The sequence below is a fragment of the Felis catus genome, chromosome B4, assembly GCF_018350175.1.
Source record: "Felis catus isolate Fca126 chromosome B4, F.catus_Fca126_mat1.0, whole genome shotgun sequence".
NCBI classification, from domain to species: domain Eukaryota; kingdom Metazoa; phylum Chordata; class Mammalia; order Carnivora; family Felidae; genus Felis; species Felis catus.
The window spans coordinates 15,721,242-15,737,170 of record NC_058374.1 but is presented as its reverse complement, the minus strand read 5'-3'; the positions used below and the strand labels follow the sequence as shown (position 1 = coordinate 15,737,170).

Here is a 15,929-nt window from a genome sequence, read left to right as displayed (position 1 = left end):
GAGAGACTACAAAGTGTGAAAAGGCAGAGATATAATAAGATTTGAGAAATGGAGCGTAAGATTGAAAACAGGTGTCAGACACAGAATTTCTGGTGCTGAAAACCAGAGGTAGGCAGAAGCGTGCTTCTGTGTTCTTGCAGTTCAGAGATGTAAGATGACTAAGGCTCAGAAAGGGACTGCCAATGGATGATGAAAATCAAGTGCCCAAGAGATGGCGGACCAGGGGGGGTGCTGGAACACACCCCCTGCCTAAAGGTCATTCGGTAATTACCGTGAATTGTGCTTGAGCCAAGCGACCTTATGCATGATTTTAATTTAGGGAAGATAAAGCTTACATACATATACATGAACACGCATATACCGCATATATATTTTGATGTATTTCCAGACATCTAGAATGTTTACATTTGGCTCAATGAAAGCTGGCCAAAATTAAATTCTTGTCCTTGAATTAATAGCCAGAAGTTATCAAGGAGGAATATGAGGAGAGGTGCTGGTCATCCTCCCCCCATATATCCTTCAGACCCCCTCTGCCGATCCCCTCTCTCTTAGTCAAGGTCTGGGAGCTGCATGGGTGGCGTAGGGTTGCTTCAGAAGATATAAAAGATACAGCTCACTGCCACAAAGGGGCTTAGGAAAAGGAAGCGGGTCTTAGAAGCAAACTTACCATTTCCAAGATGAATCGTAAAACGTATGTTGAGGGCATTCATCAGGAAACAGGGTTTGGAGATCATGAAAGATGAGAAAGCCCTACCCTACGCCCCCACTTTAAACCCCAAAGAATATTCACCTCACAGCATGGCCCAGGCTCGTAGGGCCCTGGGGTAACTTGTCTGCCTGTACTGAATGGTGCTCCTAAGAAAGTTAGGTAAAATCCTGACGCAAAATTAACAACAACAAAAACGGAACAATAAATTGGTGTATTAAAGAACTGATTTCAGTGGTTTAAAAAAATTTGTTTTAAGTCCTAGCTTCATTGGTCAGGTCAGTTTGCTCCTGTACAGCTGAGCATCTCCATATTTACATAGCAAGCGTTACATGGATCAGCTAGCTCTCCCTGATGATATTGAACTTGAAGCCTATTTTACTGTTAATGAGGTCATGAAGGAGGAGTACCCATATGCAGGGACGGCAGAAGGCACACAGGTGTAAAGGTTGGCCGCCCACGCTAAGAGCTGAGGGCCCGACTGTGGCCACAGATCTTCCCCTCAATTCCAGTGTGGGGGTATGTCCTACCATTGCTGCTTTAGCCTCCGTTTCTGGACATCACTTCTGTAGGTCAGGTGTCTTTACTCGTAGCCCACACAGTTTTCTACGCCCTTAACCACATTCTGGCCCGTCTCCGTCCCAGAAGACTACTTCCTCTCTGAAATCCCAATCTTCACTCTCCCACCCCGACCACGAGTCACATTTCTCTTTTTCCCTCACCATCTTCTGGGTACATTCCCCCCTCACTCAAGCTTCTGATTGATTGCCGCTTCTATGTTATTCCCACCTCTTCTTACTTTTCTCTATACCTTCTTCTGTTCGTCTTGGACCTCAGGACCCTCACTCAACCCCACCCCAGATCCCCTGTCGACCACATTTTTCAGACAGAATCCCAACCCTCAGTCTCTCTAACTGTTCACGTTTTCTGCTTCTCCTCAAAGCTTCTTTGGTCTTATTATCAAAATACAGAACTTTTGGGGGGGGGGCGGAAAATCACCAAGTCATGTGCACTGGTGCCCATGTTCGGTCGTGCAGACATGATCTTGAGCCTCACCGGGGTCTCACACACACCGTGTCCTATCAGTATCTGTCTCATTCACTCAGTGTCCATTCCCAGGCTTCCTCCTCTTCTACAAGGTCCTGCCCTGAATCTGTTCCTTCCTTCGCAGAAGATAACCATGTTGACTTCACAGGGACCCTACAGAACACAGGTGGTCATATGTCCTCGGTTTCCCATTCTCACCACCTCTATCTGCATTCACCCCATTACTCGCCTTACACCTTTCAACCAACTTTCTGTTTGCTTCCCAGCTGCCATCTGTTTGTCTCCTTGGAAAGCTTGCTCTATATCTCCTCTCTCCAGATTGTTTTAAGTTAGTGTCGATCGACTATTTTCATATTCTGCACCAGACATTCAGGAAAAAACTCTTCATACTTTATTTCATATAAATTCCATAACCCTATAGAAGAGGTACTTCTTCCTGCGATTTGTTCTCTTTGTGTCTCTTCTTTTGCTCTCAGCCACATAAACATTGCTTAACCCTTCGTTAGTTTGAGAGAGAGAGAGAAAGAGTGAATGGGGAAAAAGGGCAGAGGGAGAGAGAGAAAGTCTCTTAAGCAGGTTCCACACTCAGAGTAGAGCCCAGCCATGATCCTGGGATCATGACCTGAGCCGAAATCAAGAGTCAGATGTTCAACTGACTGAGCCACCCAGGTGCCCCAAACATTGCTGGACCCTTGACAAAACCTTCCCTTGATCCTATCTTGTCTTCTCACTTTGACCCTATGCCCCTGCTTCCCCTGACCACCAAGCTTCTTGAAAGAGTAACCCCACCTTCTCTCTCCTCTTCCTTACCCCCTACTCATTCTTCAAGACTTTTCTACGGAGACTTCACTGACTGCACAGTGAGAATCTCCAGCCTTTACCTCACTGATGCCTGCCACCTGTCAGTTGCCCAAGCCCTTCTGCTCCAGTCTCCTGCACCTACTTGCACAACAACATATTTCCCTGATTCTCTTCTCACTTTGAAAACTTTTCGATCTGTCCTTGAGTGACTCTTCCTGAGTCCATTCCTTAAATATCATTGTTCCCTAGAGTTCTGTCCTCATTCTCTCCTCTGAGTGATCTCATTCATTCCCACGCTGCCAACCATGACATACAAACCAAAGATGCCTAGATTTATGTCTGAGTCCAGCTCTCTGCCCTGAGCCTCACAGCCTTATCCACAGCCCCACTGGATAGCTACTCTTAGATTATTCCCAAACCAAAGTCATCCTTGTCAATCCCAAATCTGTTTCTCCTCCCAGATTCCCTAACTTGGTGCATCCAATGTTCACATCACCGTGTAACCAGGACAAACCAGGTAACCATCCATCCTTGACTCCAGAAACTTTCCACTTGGTTACAGAAAATGACTCGGACAATTTGTTGCTTCGGCAATTTTGAGGGGTCAAATTCTGTATGATGTTTGGTCTTTAGACATTCTACTTACAGCATTTAAGTTTCAATCATCTCCATAGTGAATATTTTCGCACACACGTTGTAGGAGGTTAGGACTTCAGTGTGGTCAACATGGGAAAGAAACCACTTACTTCATTAGGGATAGAAAGACGAAAGCATCTTTGTTCTCTTTTTGTCATGGCGGGGGTTAAGTATTATCTGTTTCTTGTCAGCTGCCCATCTGCACTGAACTCCTAAGGCTCTGCTAAGCTTTTGCCTACTTAGGATGACTCATTTGCTTCTTGAAATAATATATAGAGATTTCTCTCCCCAAAACAGCATTGATACATTTTTTTCTGCAAGTCTCTGGTTCTGCCTGCTCACTGTTTTCCGAATCTTTGCTAATACCTACCCAGATATGAATCAAAAAGGACTGGTAAAAGGGAACACTATCAGGGATTTCATCATATTTACCTCCTAATTCTTTTATTATCATTGGGCATGTCGATATCCGGGTTGAATTGGTAATGAAGGAGTTCAGTCCCAAAGAGATCATATTCCAAGTAACAGCCAAGTTGAGCAAACTCCAGGAGTTCCTTTTTATCAAGTATAGTCCTAGAGACAATAAGACGGACACAGTGTAATTATCAAGAGCATATTTTCCACATATACAGATTAAAAGTCTTAAGTACACCATGTACTGGAACATAATTAAAGTAACAGAAGTTTGAGTCCGCTCTTATGATGTGACTATAAAATAGTAAGTTCAACCTGTTACCAGAAATAAGGGAATTTACCATATCTAAAAAGGAGTTTCCCTTCTAAAGTGCTTGGGAACTATAGACATTTTAATTATGTTGCCATTACTCAAAAACAATCTTGCAATTCTCCTTCAGAACTGTCTTCAGGATATGTTCCGTATTCTTTTGGAAATCCTTCATAGCAGCGGAACAGCTGTGAGCTCTGGAAACTATCAAAGGGAACTTGGCATCAGTCTGGTGAACTAGGTGAGTAATACTAATCTGCGTAAAACATGAAGCTAAGGTAAGGAGATTTTCTTATGAAGATCATAAGGTGATTCCAAAATTAATTCCAAGGCCTTTGTGGATGTCATTGCTTCTTTTTAAAAAGGGGGGCAAAATTCCTACAGATATTTATTTGTGTTCTGGTGTACCTATTTTTAAATAGAATTTATTATTTTGTGATAATCTTTATGGATATCTTCTCATTTCTTTAGCGATCATAGTAAGAATAACACTATCTTATGATGTAAGACTGTGTAAATGAATGGGAAAGGAGAGGTATGTGAGATAAACACAGGCTACAGACAGGAGAGCAGAGTCCAGAGCAAGAGTAGATTATCTCGAGAAATTTAGATTATAATAAGTAAAAAGGGATGCATTAGGTCAACCCCCAAAATACCATGGTAGAGATTCAAACACATGGAAAAATAAGGAAGGAAGGAAGGAAGGAAGGAAGGAAGGAAGGAAGGAAGGAAGGAAGGAAGGAAGGGAGGGAGGGAAGGAAGGGAGGTAGGGAAGGGAGGAAGGATTGATTCTTCAGGAGACAATATAGAAAAAATGTGAGGGGAAAAGTGCACCCCATTAGACATTGTGTGAAGGGTGGTAAGGGTGTAGATTATGGAAGTGATTGAGATCCCAAATTGGCCTGGTGCAGAGTGGGATTTATCAGATGATCATTGTCTTACTAGGCTTTTATCCACTGATATTCTATTACCTTGGCTATTCCAGGATGCAAGGATTAAAGCACTATCATATGTCTATAAATCTGCTTCTAAGAGGCCACAAGTATTTTCAAGGCCTTTCTTCCAAACCATGGGAGGACCAATTAAGCCTCTGTGTGTCATGAGTGCAAGAGTTTTCTGCTGTCTCGGGATGCTCCCTAGGAGCTGACTATTGACTTTCACTCTGAGCAGTCATATTGTAGCTGCTTCCTTTTTATTCTATTCAACAATTCAGCATAACTTAGAGTTCACGATGTTGTTTTAGGCAGGGAGGCTAAAATATCTTTCTTTTATACTATAAAACGTGCATTAGTTCTGTGCTGTCTTCTAATACTATTCCTTTTCCATCTTCTTACCCCGGGGACCATCTTTTGCTTCCAAAATTACTTGCCTAAAAGAATATGTGTTTTTCTATAGTAGACACATTCTGTTTTCCCCCAAAGAACCATGCTTAAAAACAAAATATGCACAATTAAAATAACATAAGAAGGAAAAGATAAGTTTAGTGTGTTTCTTTCGAGTCAGTTCCTTCAGTGTGTTAATTACTGGGTAGGTGGGCGGCAGGGGTGGGGGGGGGACAAACCAGGGATGTACGGGCCAATAACATGTTGGATCAGACTCTTTTCTGCTTCTAATGTCTTTATTCTTTCTGTGGCCTAATGTGTTTAGACTAAGTTTTCTAGACTTTGAATGACACACCAAGATAGATATTCAATGAGAAGCCTGTAGTAAATGAAAAGCCGTAGGAAACTTTTTCATCTTAGTTCCAACTGAAAATGAAAAAATAAAATTGCTTATCATCATAATAGCTAAAAATTATAAGAATTTACCATGTGTCTGGCATTGTGCTAAAGCACTTTATATTTGTTACCCCATTTCATATTCTCCGTAATCCCACTGGTCTCAATTTTACAGATGAGGAAACTGGGATGTGAGAGATTAGAGACTTATTCAAGGTGATGTGTTGAAATATAAATTCATTTCAGTGCTAGAATCACCTATCTTCACCCTCAATCTATATGACTTCTACTACTAAACATTTTGTGCTCAAAGGACATTTTCCAGAATTACACTGACTGTAGCACACAAAGGGTTTTTTAAATCTTTATTTTGAAATTTAATTCCCTCCCGCAAAACGCACTTGAAAAATGGGGAATATGGGGCACCTGGGTGGCTCAGTCGGTTAAGCATGTGACTCTCAATTTCCGGCTCAGGTCATGAGCTCATGGTTTGTGATATGGGGCCCCATGTTGGGCTTGTGCTAACAGCACAGAACCTGCTTGGGATTCTCTGTCTCCCTCTCTCTCTGCCCCTCCCCTACTCTCACACACTCTCTCTGCCTCTCAAAAATAAATAAATAAACTTAAAAAAAAAAGAAAGGAAAAAAATGGAGAATTTCCGTCAAAGGGTAGTGTGGGGGCTGGGCCATGATAAACCTGAAAAGTAAGAAAGGATTACTTTGAAGAGTTCTTTGTTTGCTAGCTCAAAGGGTAGATATATACAGTAGGCAGTATTTGACCATTACAGTTCTATTAGACAATTTCACTGACATGGTCAAAGAAGGAGAAGGAACTGTATTAATTATGACCATTGCTTACTTTCTTACCAGGAGCCTGACATTGCCCTGAGCCTCTTACAAATATTAAGGGGCACATATTAAGAGTCTCCTATCCCAGGCTGGACTCCTGAAGTCCAGAACTGCATGTCTAATTGCCCGTTTGCCATCCTCACTGAGATGTCTAATAGATAGCAGACTAAACCCCTCCTCGACCACCACAAACCAGCTGTCCCAACACCCTTCCCTCTCTCTTCTCACAGCAACTCCATCCACTCGTTTGCTCAGGCCAAGAACCTTGCTATCGTCCTTGACAGGCTTCATCTCACACTACACATCTAGCCTGCCGGGACAGCTTTTTGGTTCAACTTTCAAAATGTGCCTGGAATCTGGACGTGTCACCAACTCTCCCTCTACCCTCCTGGTCCAAATCACCCCCATCTCTTTCGCAGCTGCTCTCTTTGCTTTTCTGCCTTTGGTCTAGTACTTTCTATTCACATGTAGCAACCAAAGTGCTATCACCACAACTAAGTCAGACCAGGTCTCTCAAGTGCTCACACCTCACCAGTGGCTTCCCATGTCCCTCAGAGACAAAGCCAAGCCCTTGCAGTGGCCCATGAGTCCATGATTGATCTCTTTGATGTGGTCTTGTAACCGCCTCATCTAAGAGAGGAATGGAGAAGGTAGGAATCCGTTTCTCCAGATGTCAATTACATATAGGTGCTACCTATGTTATAAATGTTATCTGAAGAACGTCGCTATAGGTGAAGATATCTTTCCAGAGGAAGGCTAACAGGTTTAGTAAGATTCATCTACACATGTAAGTTTCAGAAGTAAATCCGTGGGAATTATTCTGTAGGACAGCACATAGAAAGGAGTATGATTAAGAGGCAAATGGTCCTCCTATAAAATACTCTTAAAAATTTCATAGTCACATGGAGAGAAGATTTCTTCAGAAGAGGAACAAAAGCTGATATTTTGGACATTAGGAAAATGCAGTTAAAAACGAAGCTGAAAAATGTGCTCTCATGAAAATGTCAGGAGATAGATAGATGAAATCATACATTATATATCACGTATTATGTATTACATATTATTATTTTTACAGACATTTGGTAATATAACACCCTCTGGATAACTGAACATTAGGGTGAAGGTGACTAAGAAATGAATTCACCTTAATTCTCCTTACTGTTGCATAAAATCTACTGGGAGAAAATAGTGTCAGTGATCATGCATAATGTTCAAGGAAAGTCCTGAAAAAAATCCCAGAATTTGGTATAAGCTATTAATGGGGGATAGTAGGTAAAGCAAGACAGTCAACACATAATAATCATCAGGTATTTAAAACAGCCCTATCTCATTTAATCCTTACAAAAACTGTATGAAGAAGGTCTGATCATCCCCATTTCATAGACAGGGAAACTTGAGACTCAGAAAAGTTAAGGAACTCAACTTCCAGACTGAGGGATTGAGAATAAACCTAGGCTGTGTTTGTCTCCAAATCCATGTTCTTAGGCCATGTAGCCCCTTCTGTTTTGGGAGAAGCACCCACATCCATCCACTCGCCGGCGCTGAGACTCAGCTATGGCGAAGTGCACCCCATCACAAACTAGTAACCCTGCACCATGAATGTCTAACAAGGTGACTTAGCCACATTCAACTGACATTCCGTTGGATGACTTCCAGGGACTGTCAAGGTGCTACTGAAGTCACATTTATGCAAGTGACTTTTTTTTTTCACTTGGAGAAAGGATTGACCCCAAATGTCAGAATGGTACCTTGGGAAAATGTACTCTGCTTGACGTCTTTCAGATGAGGATTAAAGAGGTCCTGGTCCTCCCGGTCGTCAGGGATCTCGTAGGGCTTCTCATACAAGGTGTCAACTCTAATTCTGCTCATTCCATATTCTAGATCCATGAAAATGATATTCTTTCTTATTCCAATCTTCCCCAGCCTTTAAGGTAATTATTTTTCACCTCTGGCCCTAAGCAGTCAGTGGGGTGATTTTGAGATACAGAAGGGCTCCCGCATTTCACACTGGAGAAAGTTCCTTGTTCAAGGTGGATGAAGTGGTTACAATGTTGTTGTAAAATATCCTGGGATTTCCCAGGAAGAAGCTGAAATTTTTGTATCAAGTATTTGTTCCTGTCATTCATATTATATACACTCTTTCTCCTGTTGCATGTTTTATGTTTATGCTCCCTAACTAATGAACAAATTCTCTCTATATCAGGAACAGGCATAAATTTATGACAGACATATTGCCATCAGCCACAAAGTGGTACCTGAAGTGATTTGGCTATCTTCATTTTCAGAATATGGTTATCATTCACTAGTGTTTTCAGGCTGGTACTAAATCTCATGACAGTTGATTCTGTTTGTCAAACTTCTTTATACTCTAGATCTTATCCGAGTGCTGAGGGGTTTAGTTTAATGTCAAAATGCATTCTGAGTGGGAGCAAGGAAGTCTGTGTGAAGTGATAGTTTAGACAAGGGTCGAAAGAACCATGCAGCAAAGAATATGATTCGTGGGTGTGATCAAGATGATAACAGTATCTAACATTTGTCTTGGGCTTTCCAGTTTCAAAGAACTCTCAAATGCCTTCTTTCACTTCATACATTCAAGCACACCTTCATGAATTAATTCAGCAAGCATCTACTATCTTGTACTATCACCTACCTTGTGCTAGCCTCCGCTGGGAATACAGATATGAGGGAGATATTTAAACTGCTGTTTTAACGAATGTAAAGCCAAAGGGAAGGAGATAGGTATTTAGACTAATAATTGCAATTAAATGTGTTGAAAGGTTTTTTTTAGTACAAATGAATACAAAGTGTTGTGAAAGAAAAATGAAAAGAATAACTCATTTGGGTGGAGTCTATTGAATAGAAGATGATTCAGATAAAGGTTGGTTGATACCGGATGGATGATAATGAAGTACACCTGTTGAGAGGCAAGAGAAGAAAAAAGAAAAAGAATCTTGCTGTTCCTGATGATAAAGCTGTAATTATCAGAGCCAAAGTGCATGAGGGGAGGGCTTGGGTGGTGCAGTTGGTTAAGAATCCAGCTCTTGATTTCAGCTCAGGTCATGAGCTCATGGTTCCTTAGTTTAAGCCCCACATAGGGCTCTGCACTGACAGCACAGAGCCTGCTTGGGATTCCCTTGCTCTCCTCCTGCCCCTGCTCCTCCCCTGCTCACACATGTGCTCTCGCTCTCTTTCTCTCACTCTTTCTCTCACTCTCAAAAATAAACAAATAAACTTAAAAAAAATAATAAAGTCCATGAGGGAAGAGGCAACCATCCATCTATCCATCCAGCCACCCATCCAGCCACCAATAAGAAATTATTACTTTTGGGGCATCTGGGTGGCTCAGTCGGTTAAGTGTCCGACTTTGGCTCAGGTCATGATCTTATGGTTCGTGGGTTCAAGCCCTGCATCAGGCTTTGTGCTGATGACTCAGAGCCTGGAGCCAGCTTCAGATACTGTCTCCCTCTTTCTCTGTCCTTCCCCCTCTCACACACACACACACACACACTCTCTCTCTCTCTCTCTCTCTCTCACTCGCTCTCTCTCTCTGTCTCTCTCAAAAATAAATATTAAAAAAAAGAAATTATTACTTAAAAATTTTTAAGTTTATTTATTTATTTTGAGAGAGAGAGCCCACGTGGGGGAGATGAGAGAGAAGGACAGACAGAATCCCAAGCAGGCTCTACGCTGCCAGGGCAGAGCTCCACATGGGGCTCGGCCTCAACAGACCTTGAGATCATGACCTGAGCCAAGGTCAACTCAGGCGCTTAACTGACTGCGCCACCCAGGCACCCCAAGAAACTACTGATCATCAACTTACAGGCTGAGATATTAGTTGGCTAAACAAAGACAGGACACTGTCCCATCCTTCAAGAAGTTCAGTGTCTATTAGGAAAAAAGAGACACGCAAACAATTGTTTTCTAGACCTACCAAGTCATAATAAAAGTACTGCTAGGAATGGGGCTGGCACAGAGAAGGAGATAACAAACCCTCTTGGCTCCTTCAGGAAAAGCTTTCTTAAGAAGAAAACCTCTGTTGAACTTACTGTGTTTGCAAACAAACTCTGCCGAGTAGATAAGGGAGAATGGAGTATTCACAGCAAAGGGACTAGCTTGTGTGAGAAGCATGTAAGAATGATCAGCACGGGGCTCTCAGGGTCACAGTCGGGGTGGCCTTGGTCCAAATTTGGTGTGTGTACTGGAGTCCATGGGAGATGAGGTGAAAGGATGGGTAGAGGCCAGATGACCAAGATATCTGGATTTTGTACTGGAGGCGAAGGGGTCATTAAAGAGCTGTGACTCGGGGTGGGTGGAATGTAATCCAGTTTGCACTGGAAAGATCAAAATCGGTGGCCATGTGGGCGAGGCGAAGGGAATGATTCCTGTTTGAAGATGATTACAGTAGTTCAGAGGGCAGATGAGGGCCTGAATTAAGTCAACAAGGAAGGAATGCATAGGAGGGGTTGTATTCGGAGATCTTCGTAAAGTAGACAGGTTTCATCATGTGGGGGTGCAGGGAAGGGAGGAATTTAACACCTGGGTGAATAATGCTGTGTTCGACCAGAATAGGGCACACAGCAGGAAGAGGAAGCCACGAGTCACTGTCCCCATAGTGACAGCGATGGAGAAGGAGAATCAAGGGCCTGTCTTGGGCAGTCAATTAGATATTGGTGTCGTTAAATGACACCAAGAGCATGGGAAGAGCAGGTTCTGAAACTCACAATCAACTGGTGAAATCATTTTACCACATATTATCATTATTATATAGAAGAAGAAACTAAAGCTTGGATCTTTTGAGTGATCAAGTATTCCTATTCCAATTGCAGTTCACTTTCCATTACACTGCATTGTTGACCGTGTTGTAATCCATCAGCCAGTCCCATCTGTGAATTCCTGGGCCTAGAGACTTAGTACCGTGAGGGCAGCGCTAATTTGAGATCAGACCAGCTCACAGCCTGATGCCAAGAGAAACACAGAATACATTCAATGCTAAAACTAATGAACTTGACCAAGTAATTTTTTAGAATTGGCACAGAAATACAATAATAAGTGGGTGTGTATACACAACTTATTTATTAAAAACAATGTTGGGGTGCCTAGGTGGCTCAGTCAGTTGAGCGTCCGACTTCGGCTCAGGTCGTGATCTCATGGTTCTTGAGTTCAAGCCCCGTGTCAGGCTCTGTGCTCGGAGCCTGGAGCCTGCTTCCGATTCTGTGTCTCCCTCTCTCTCTGCCCCTTCCCACTTGAACTGTCTCTCTCTCTCTCTCTCAAAAATAAATAAAAAATGTTTTAAAAGTTTTAAAAAACAATGTTGAATTTTAGTGACTGATTATTATAAAAATTAGTTATCACCAAAGTAATTCCCAAAATAACCTTTTAATCTCTGTCCCCACTGAATTCCTCAATTTAAAAACCAGTGGATATTTGTACAGATAATGTTACGTGGGATTCTTTATTATTTTATAAGAGTTTTTCAACAACTCCTTAAGAGAATTACTAAGCTCACTGAGAACTATCCATGTAATAACTTATGTATGTTTAAATATAATGTAATGTGTTGAAGAAATTAATATATAAATTACTATAATCTAATAAGTTCAATATTAATACAATTCTAAGACACTATTCATATATGTTCATATATTGCTAATGGCACTTGCACCTAATAAATCTGAGAACTTCTTAATTGATAATTTTCGTTTATTTTTAATGCCAAAGTAGAAACTAAATAGAATAAGTTGGTTTTTTTTTTAGTTCCAGTGTAGTTAACATACAGTGTTATATATACAATGCACTATGTGCAATATAGTGTTTCAACAGTTCCATATGCTACTTAGTGCTCATCATGGTAAGTGTACTCTTAACCCCCTTCACCTGTTTCAACCCCTGCCCCTGGCAGCCATGTTCGTTACCTAGTTAAGAGTCTGGATTTTTGGTTTGTTTGCTATTCTTTTTTTCCCCAATGTTTGTTTGTCTTGTGTCTTAAATCCCACATATGAGTGAAATCATATGGTATTTGTCTTTTTCTGACTGGCTTATTTCACTTGGCATTTTAGTCTCTAGATCCATCCATGTTGTTGCAAATGGGAAAGATTTCATCAATGGAAATTTATATATATATATACACACACACACTACTTCTTCTTTATCCATTGGACACTTGGGTGGCTTCCGTAGCTTGGCTATTGTCCATACATAATGTTGCAATCAACATAGGGATGCAGCTATCCCTTTGAATTAGTGTTTTCGTATTCTTCAGGTAAATGCCCAGTAGGGTGGTTCTGTTTTTAATTTTTTGAGGAACCTCCATACTGTCTTTCACAGTGGCTGGACCAGTTTGCATTGCCACCAACAATGCATGAGAGTTCCTTTTTCTCCACATCCTTGCTAACACTTGTTTCTGACTTTGTGTATTTTAGCCGTTCTGACAGTTGTGAGGTAATACCTCATTGTGGTTTTGATTTGCATTTCCCTGATGATGAGTGATGTTGAGTATCTTTTCACGCGCCTGTTAGCCATCTGGATGACTCCTTTGGAGAAATATCTTTTCATGTATTTCTGCCCATTTTTTAATTGCAGTGTTTTGTGTGTGTGTTAAGTTGTATAGGTTTTTTATATATTTTGCATGTGAACTCTTTTTTACTGGATATTTCATTTGCAAATATCTTTTCCCATTCAGTAGGTTGTCTTTTAGTTTTGCTCTTGTTACCTTTGCTGTGTAGGAGCTTTTTATTTTTATGTAGTCTCAATGCTTTATTTTTGCTTTTGTTTCCCTTGCCTCAGGAGACATATCTAGAAAGATGTTGCTATGACCAGTGTCAGAGAAATCACTGATGCTTGTGCTCTCTTCTGGGATTTTTATGGGTTTCACATCTCACTTTTTTTTTTTTTAATTTTTTTTTTCACATCTCACATTTAAGTCCTTGACCCACTTTGAGATTTTTATGTGTGCTGTAATGACCCAGTTTCATTCTTTTTCATGTAGCTGTCCAGTTTTCCCAGCATCATTTGTTTTTTTCCCCCATGGCATACTCTTTTATCCTTTGTCAAAGGTTAATTCACCATAAAATTTTAAGTTTATTTCTGGGCTTTCTATTCTATTCCATTGATCTATGTGTGTATTTTTGTTCCAGTACCATGCTGTTTTGACTACTACAGCTTCGTAATATAACTTGAAGTCTGGAATTATGATAGCTCCAGTTTTGTTTTTCTTTTTCAAGATTGCTTTGGCTATTTAGGGTTTTTTTTGGTTTCATACAAATTTTAGAATTGTTTTTTTCTAATTCTGTGTAAAATGCTGTTGTTATTTTTATAGGGATTGCACTAAATCTGTAGATTGCTTTAGGCAGTATGAACATTTTAACAATATTTGTTCTTCTAGTCCGTGAGCATGGAATCTTCCATTTGTGTTGTCTCCACCTTCTTCTATCAGTTTTATAATTTTCAGAGTATAGGTCTTTCACCTCTTTGGTTGAGTTTATTCCTAGGTTTTTTATTATTTTTTGGTACAACTATAAATGGAATTGTTTTCTTAGTTTGTTTTTCTGCTGCTTCATTATTAGTGTATAGAAATGCTATGGATTTCTGTGTATTATTTTGTATCCTGCAGCCTTATTGAATTGAATTAATTTATCAGTAGTTTTACCAGCCTTATGGTGGAGTCTTTAGGGGTTTCTAGAAATAGTATTTTGTCATTTGCAAATAATGATCGTTTTACTTCTTCCTTTCTTATTTGGATGCCTTTTATTTTTTGTTGTTGTCTGATTGCTGTGGCTAGGACTTCTAGTACTATGAGGAATAGAAGTGGGGAGACTGGACATTTTTGTCTTGTTTCTTACCTTAAGGGAAAAGCTCTCAGTTTTTCCCCAGTGAGTATGATGTTAGTATGATGTGGGGTTTTCGTACAAGACCTTTACTATGTTGAGGGATGTTCTCTCTCACCCTACTTTGTTGAGGGTTTTTTTTATCATAAATGGAGGTTGTGCTTTGTCAAATGTTTTTTTTCTGCATCTGTTGAAATGATCATATGGTTTTTAACCTTTTTCTTCTTGATGTGATATATCAAACTGATTCATTTGGAAATACTGAACTACCCTTGCCTCCCGAGAATAAATCCCACGCTGATCATGGTGAATGATTTTTTAAAATATATTGCTGGACTTGGTTTTCTAATATTTTTCTGAGTATTTTTGCATCTATGTCATCAGAGATACTGACCTGTGGTTCTCTTTTTTTGTGGTATCTTTATTTGCCTTACGGTTAATGTAGGCCTCATAGAGTAGAATTTGGGAGTGTTCCTTCCTCTTCTATTTTTTTGGAATAGTTTGAGAAGAATAGGTTCTAACTTTGAATGTTTGGTCGAATTCACCTGTGAGGCCATCCAATCCTGAACTTTTGTTTGTTGGGAGTTTTTTGATTCATGATTCAGTTTCATTGCTGGTAATTGGTTGAAGTTTTCTGTTTGTTCCTGCTTGAGTTTTGGTAGGTTATATGTTTCTAGGAATTTACCCATTTCTTACAGGTTATCCAAAGTTTGGCATATGATTTTTCATAACATTCTCTTATAATCATTTATATTCTGTGGTGTTGGTTGTTATTTCTCTTCTGTCATTTCTGATTTTGCTTATTTGAGTTCTCTCTCTCTCTCTCTCTCTCTCTCTCTCTCTGATGAGTCTGGCTAGAGGTTAATCAATTTTGTTGACCTTTTCAAAGAACCAGCTCCTGGTTTCATTGATCTGTTCTATGGTTTTGTTTTGGTTTTTTAGTTTCTATCCCATTCATCTCTGCTCTTATCTGTATTATCCTTCCTTCTGCTGGTTTCAGGTTTTTTTGTTCTTTTTCTAGATCCTTTAGCTTTAAGGTTAGGTTGTGTATTTGAGATTTTTCTTGCTTTTGGGGGTAGGCAGTAGTGCTATAAATGTCCCACTTAAAACAGCTTTTTCTGCATTTCAAAGATTTTGGCCCATTATGTCTTCATTTTCCTTTTCCTTTTGTTTCCATGTGATTTTTGATTCCTTTGATTTCTTGGTTGACCCATCCATTGTTTAGTAGCGTGGAATTTAACATGCATGTATCTGTGCGCTTTCCAGGTATTTTCTTGTGGTTGATCTAGTTTCATAGCATTGCAGTCCGAAAAGATGCATGGTATAACTTCAGTAATTTTTAATTTATTGACACTTGTTTTGCGGCCCAATATGTGACCTCTTCTGGAGAATGTTCCATGTACACTTGAAAAGAATGTGCATTCTGCTGTTTTAGAATGGAATGCTATGTCCATATCTATTCGGCCCATCTGGTCCAGTGTGTCATTCAAAACCACTGTTTTCTTATTGATTTTCTGTTTGGATGATCTGTCCATTGATGTAAGTGGGGGGTTAACATCCCCTACTATTATTGTATTACTATTATTGTATTACTATTATTGTATTACTGTTGATTATTTCCTTTAT

General features: G+C 40.2%; 2 protein-coding genes across 5 annotated transcripts in view; one reads left to right on the top strand and one right to left on the bottom strand.

The window, feature by feature from the left end:
- Nucleotides 1-15,929, top strand: part of RSU1 (Ras suppressor protein 1) — a 355,401-nt gene that overhangs the window by 272,956 nt on the left and 66,516 nt on the right. Inside the window, exon 10 of the transcript XR_006600325.1 lies at nt 4,045-4,155. The gene's annotated coding sequence lies outside the window, so the exon portion shown is untranslated. The remainder of the gene's footprint in view (nt 1-4,044; nt 4,156-15,929) is intronic.
- PTER (phosphotriesterase related) overlaps nt 1-15,929 on the bottom strand; it is a 69,510-nt gene that overhangs the window by 3,297 nt on the left and 50,284 nt on the right. For all 4 annotated transcript variants that reach the window (XM_006933278.4, XM_019833991.2, XM_045060944.1 and 1 more), the window contains exon 4: nt 3,623-3,763. In XM_006933278.4, coding sequence (XP_006933340.1) covers nt 3,623-3,763 — 141 coding nt within the window. The remainder of the gene's footprint in view (nt 1-3,622; nt 3,764-15,929) is intronic.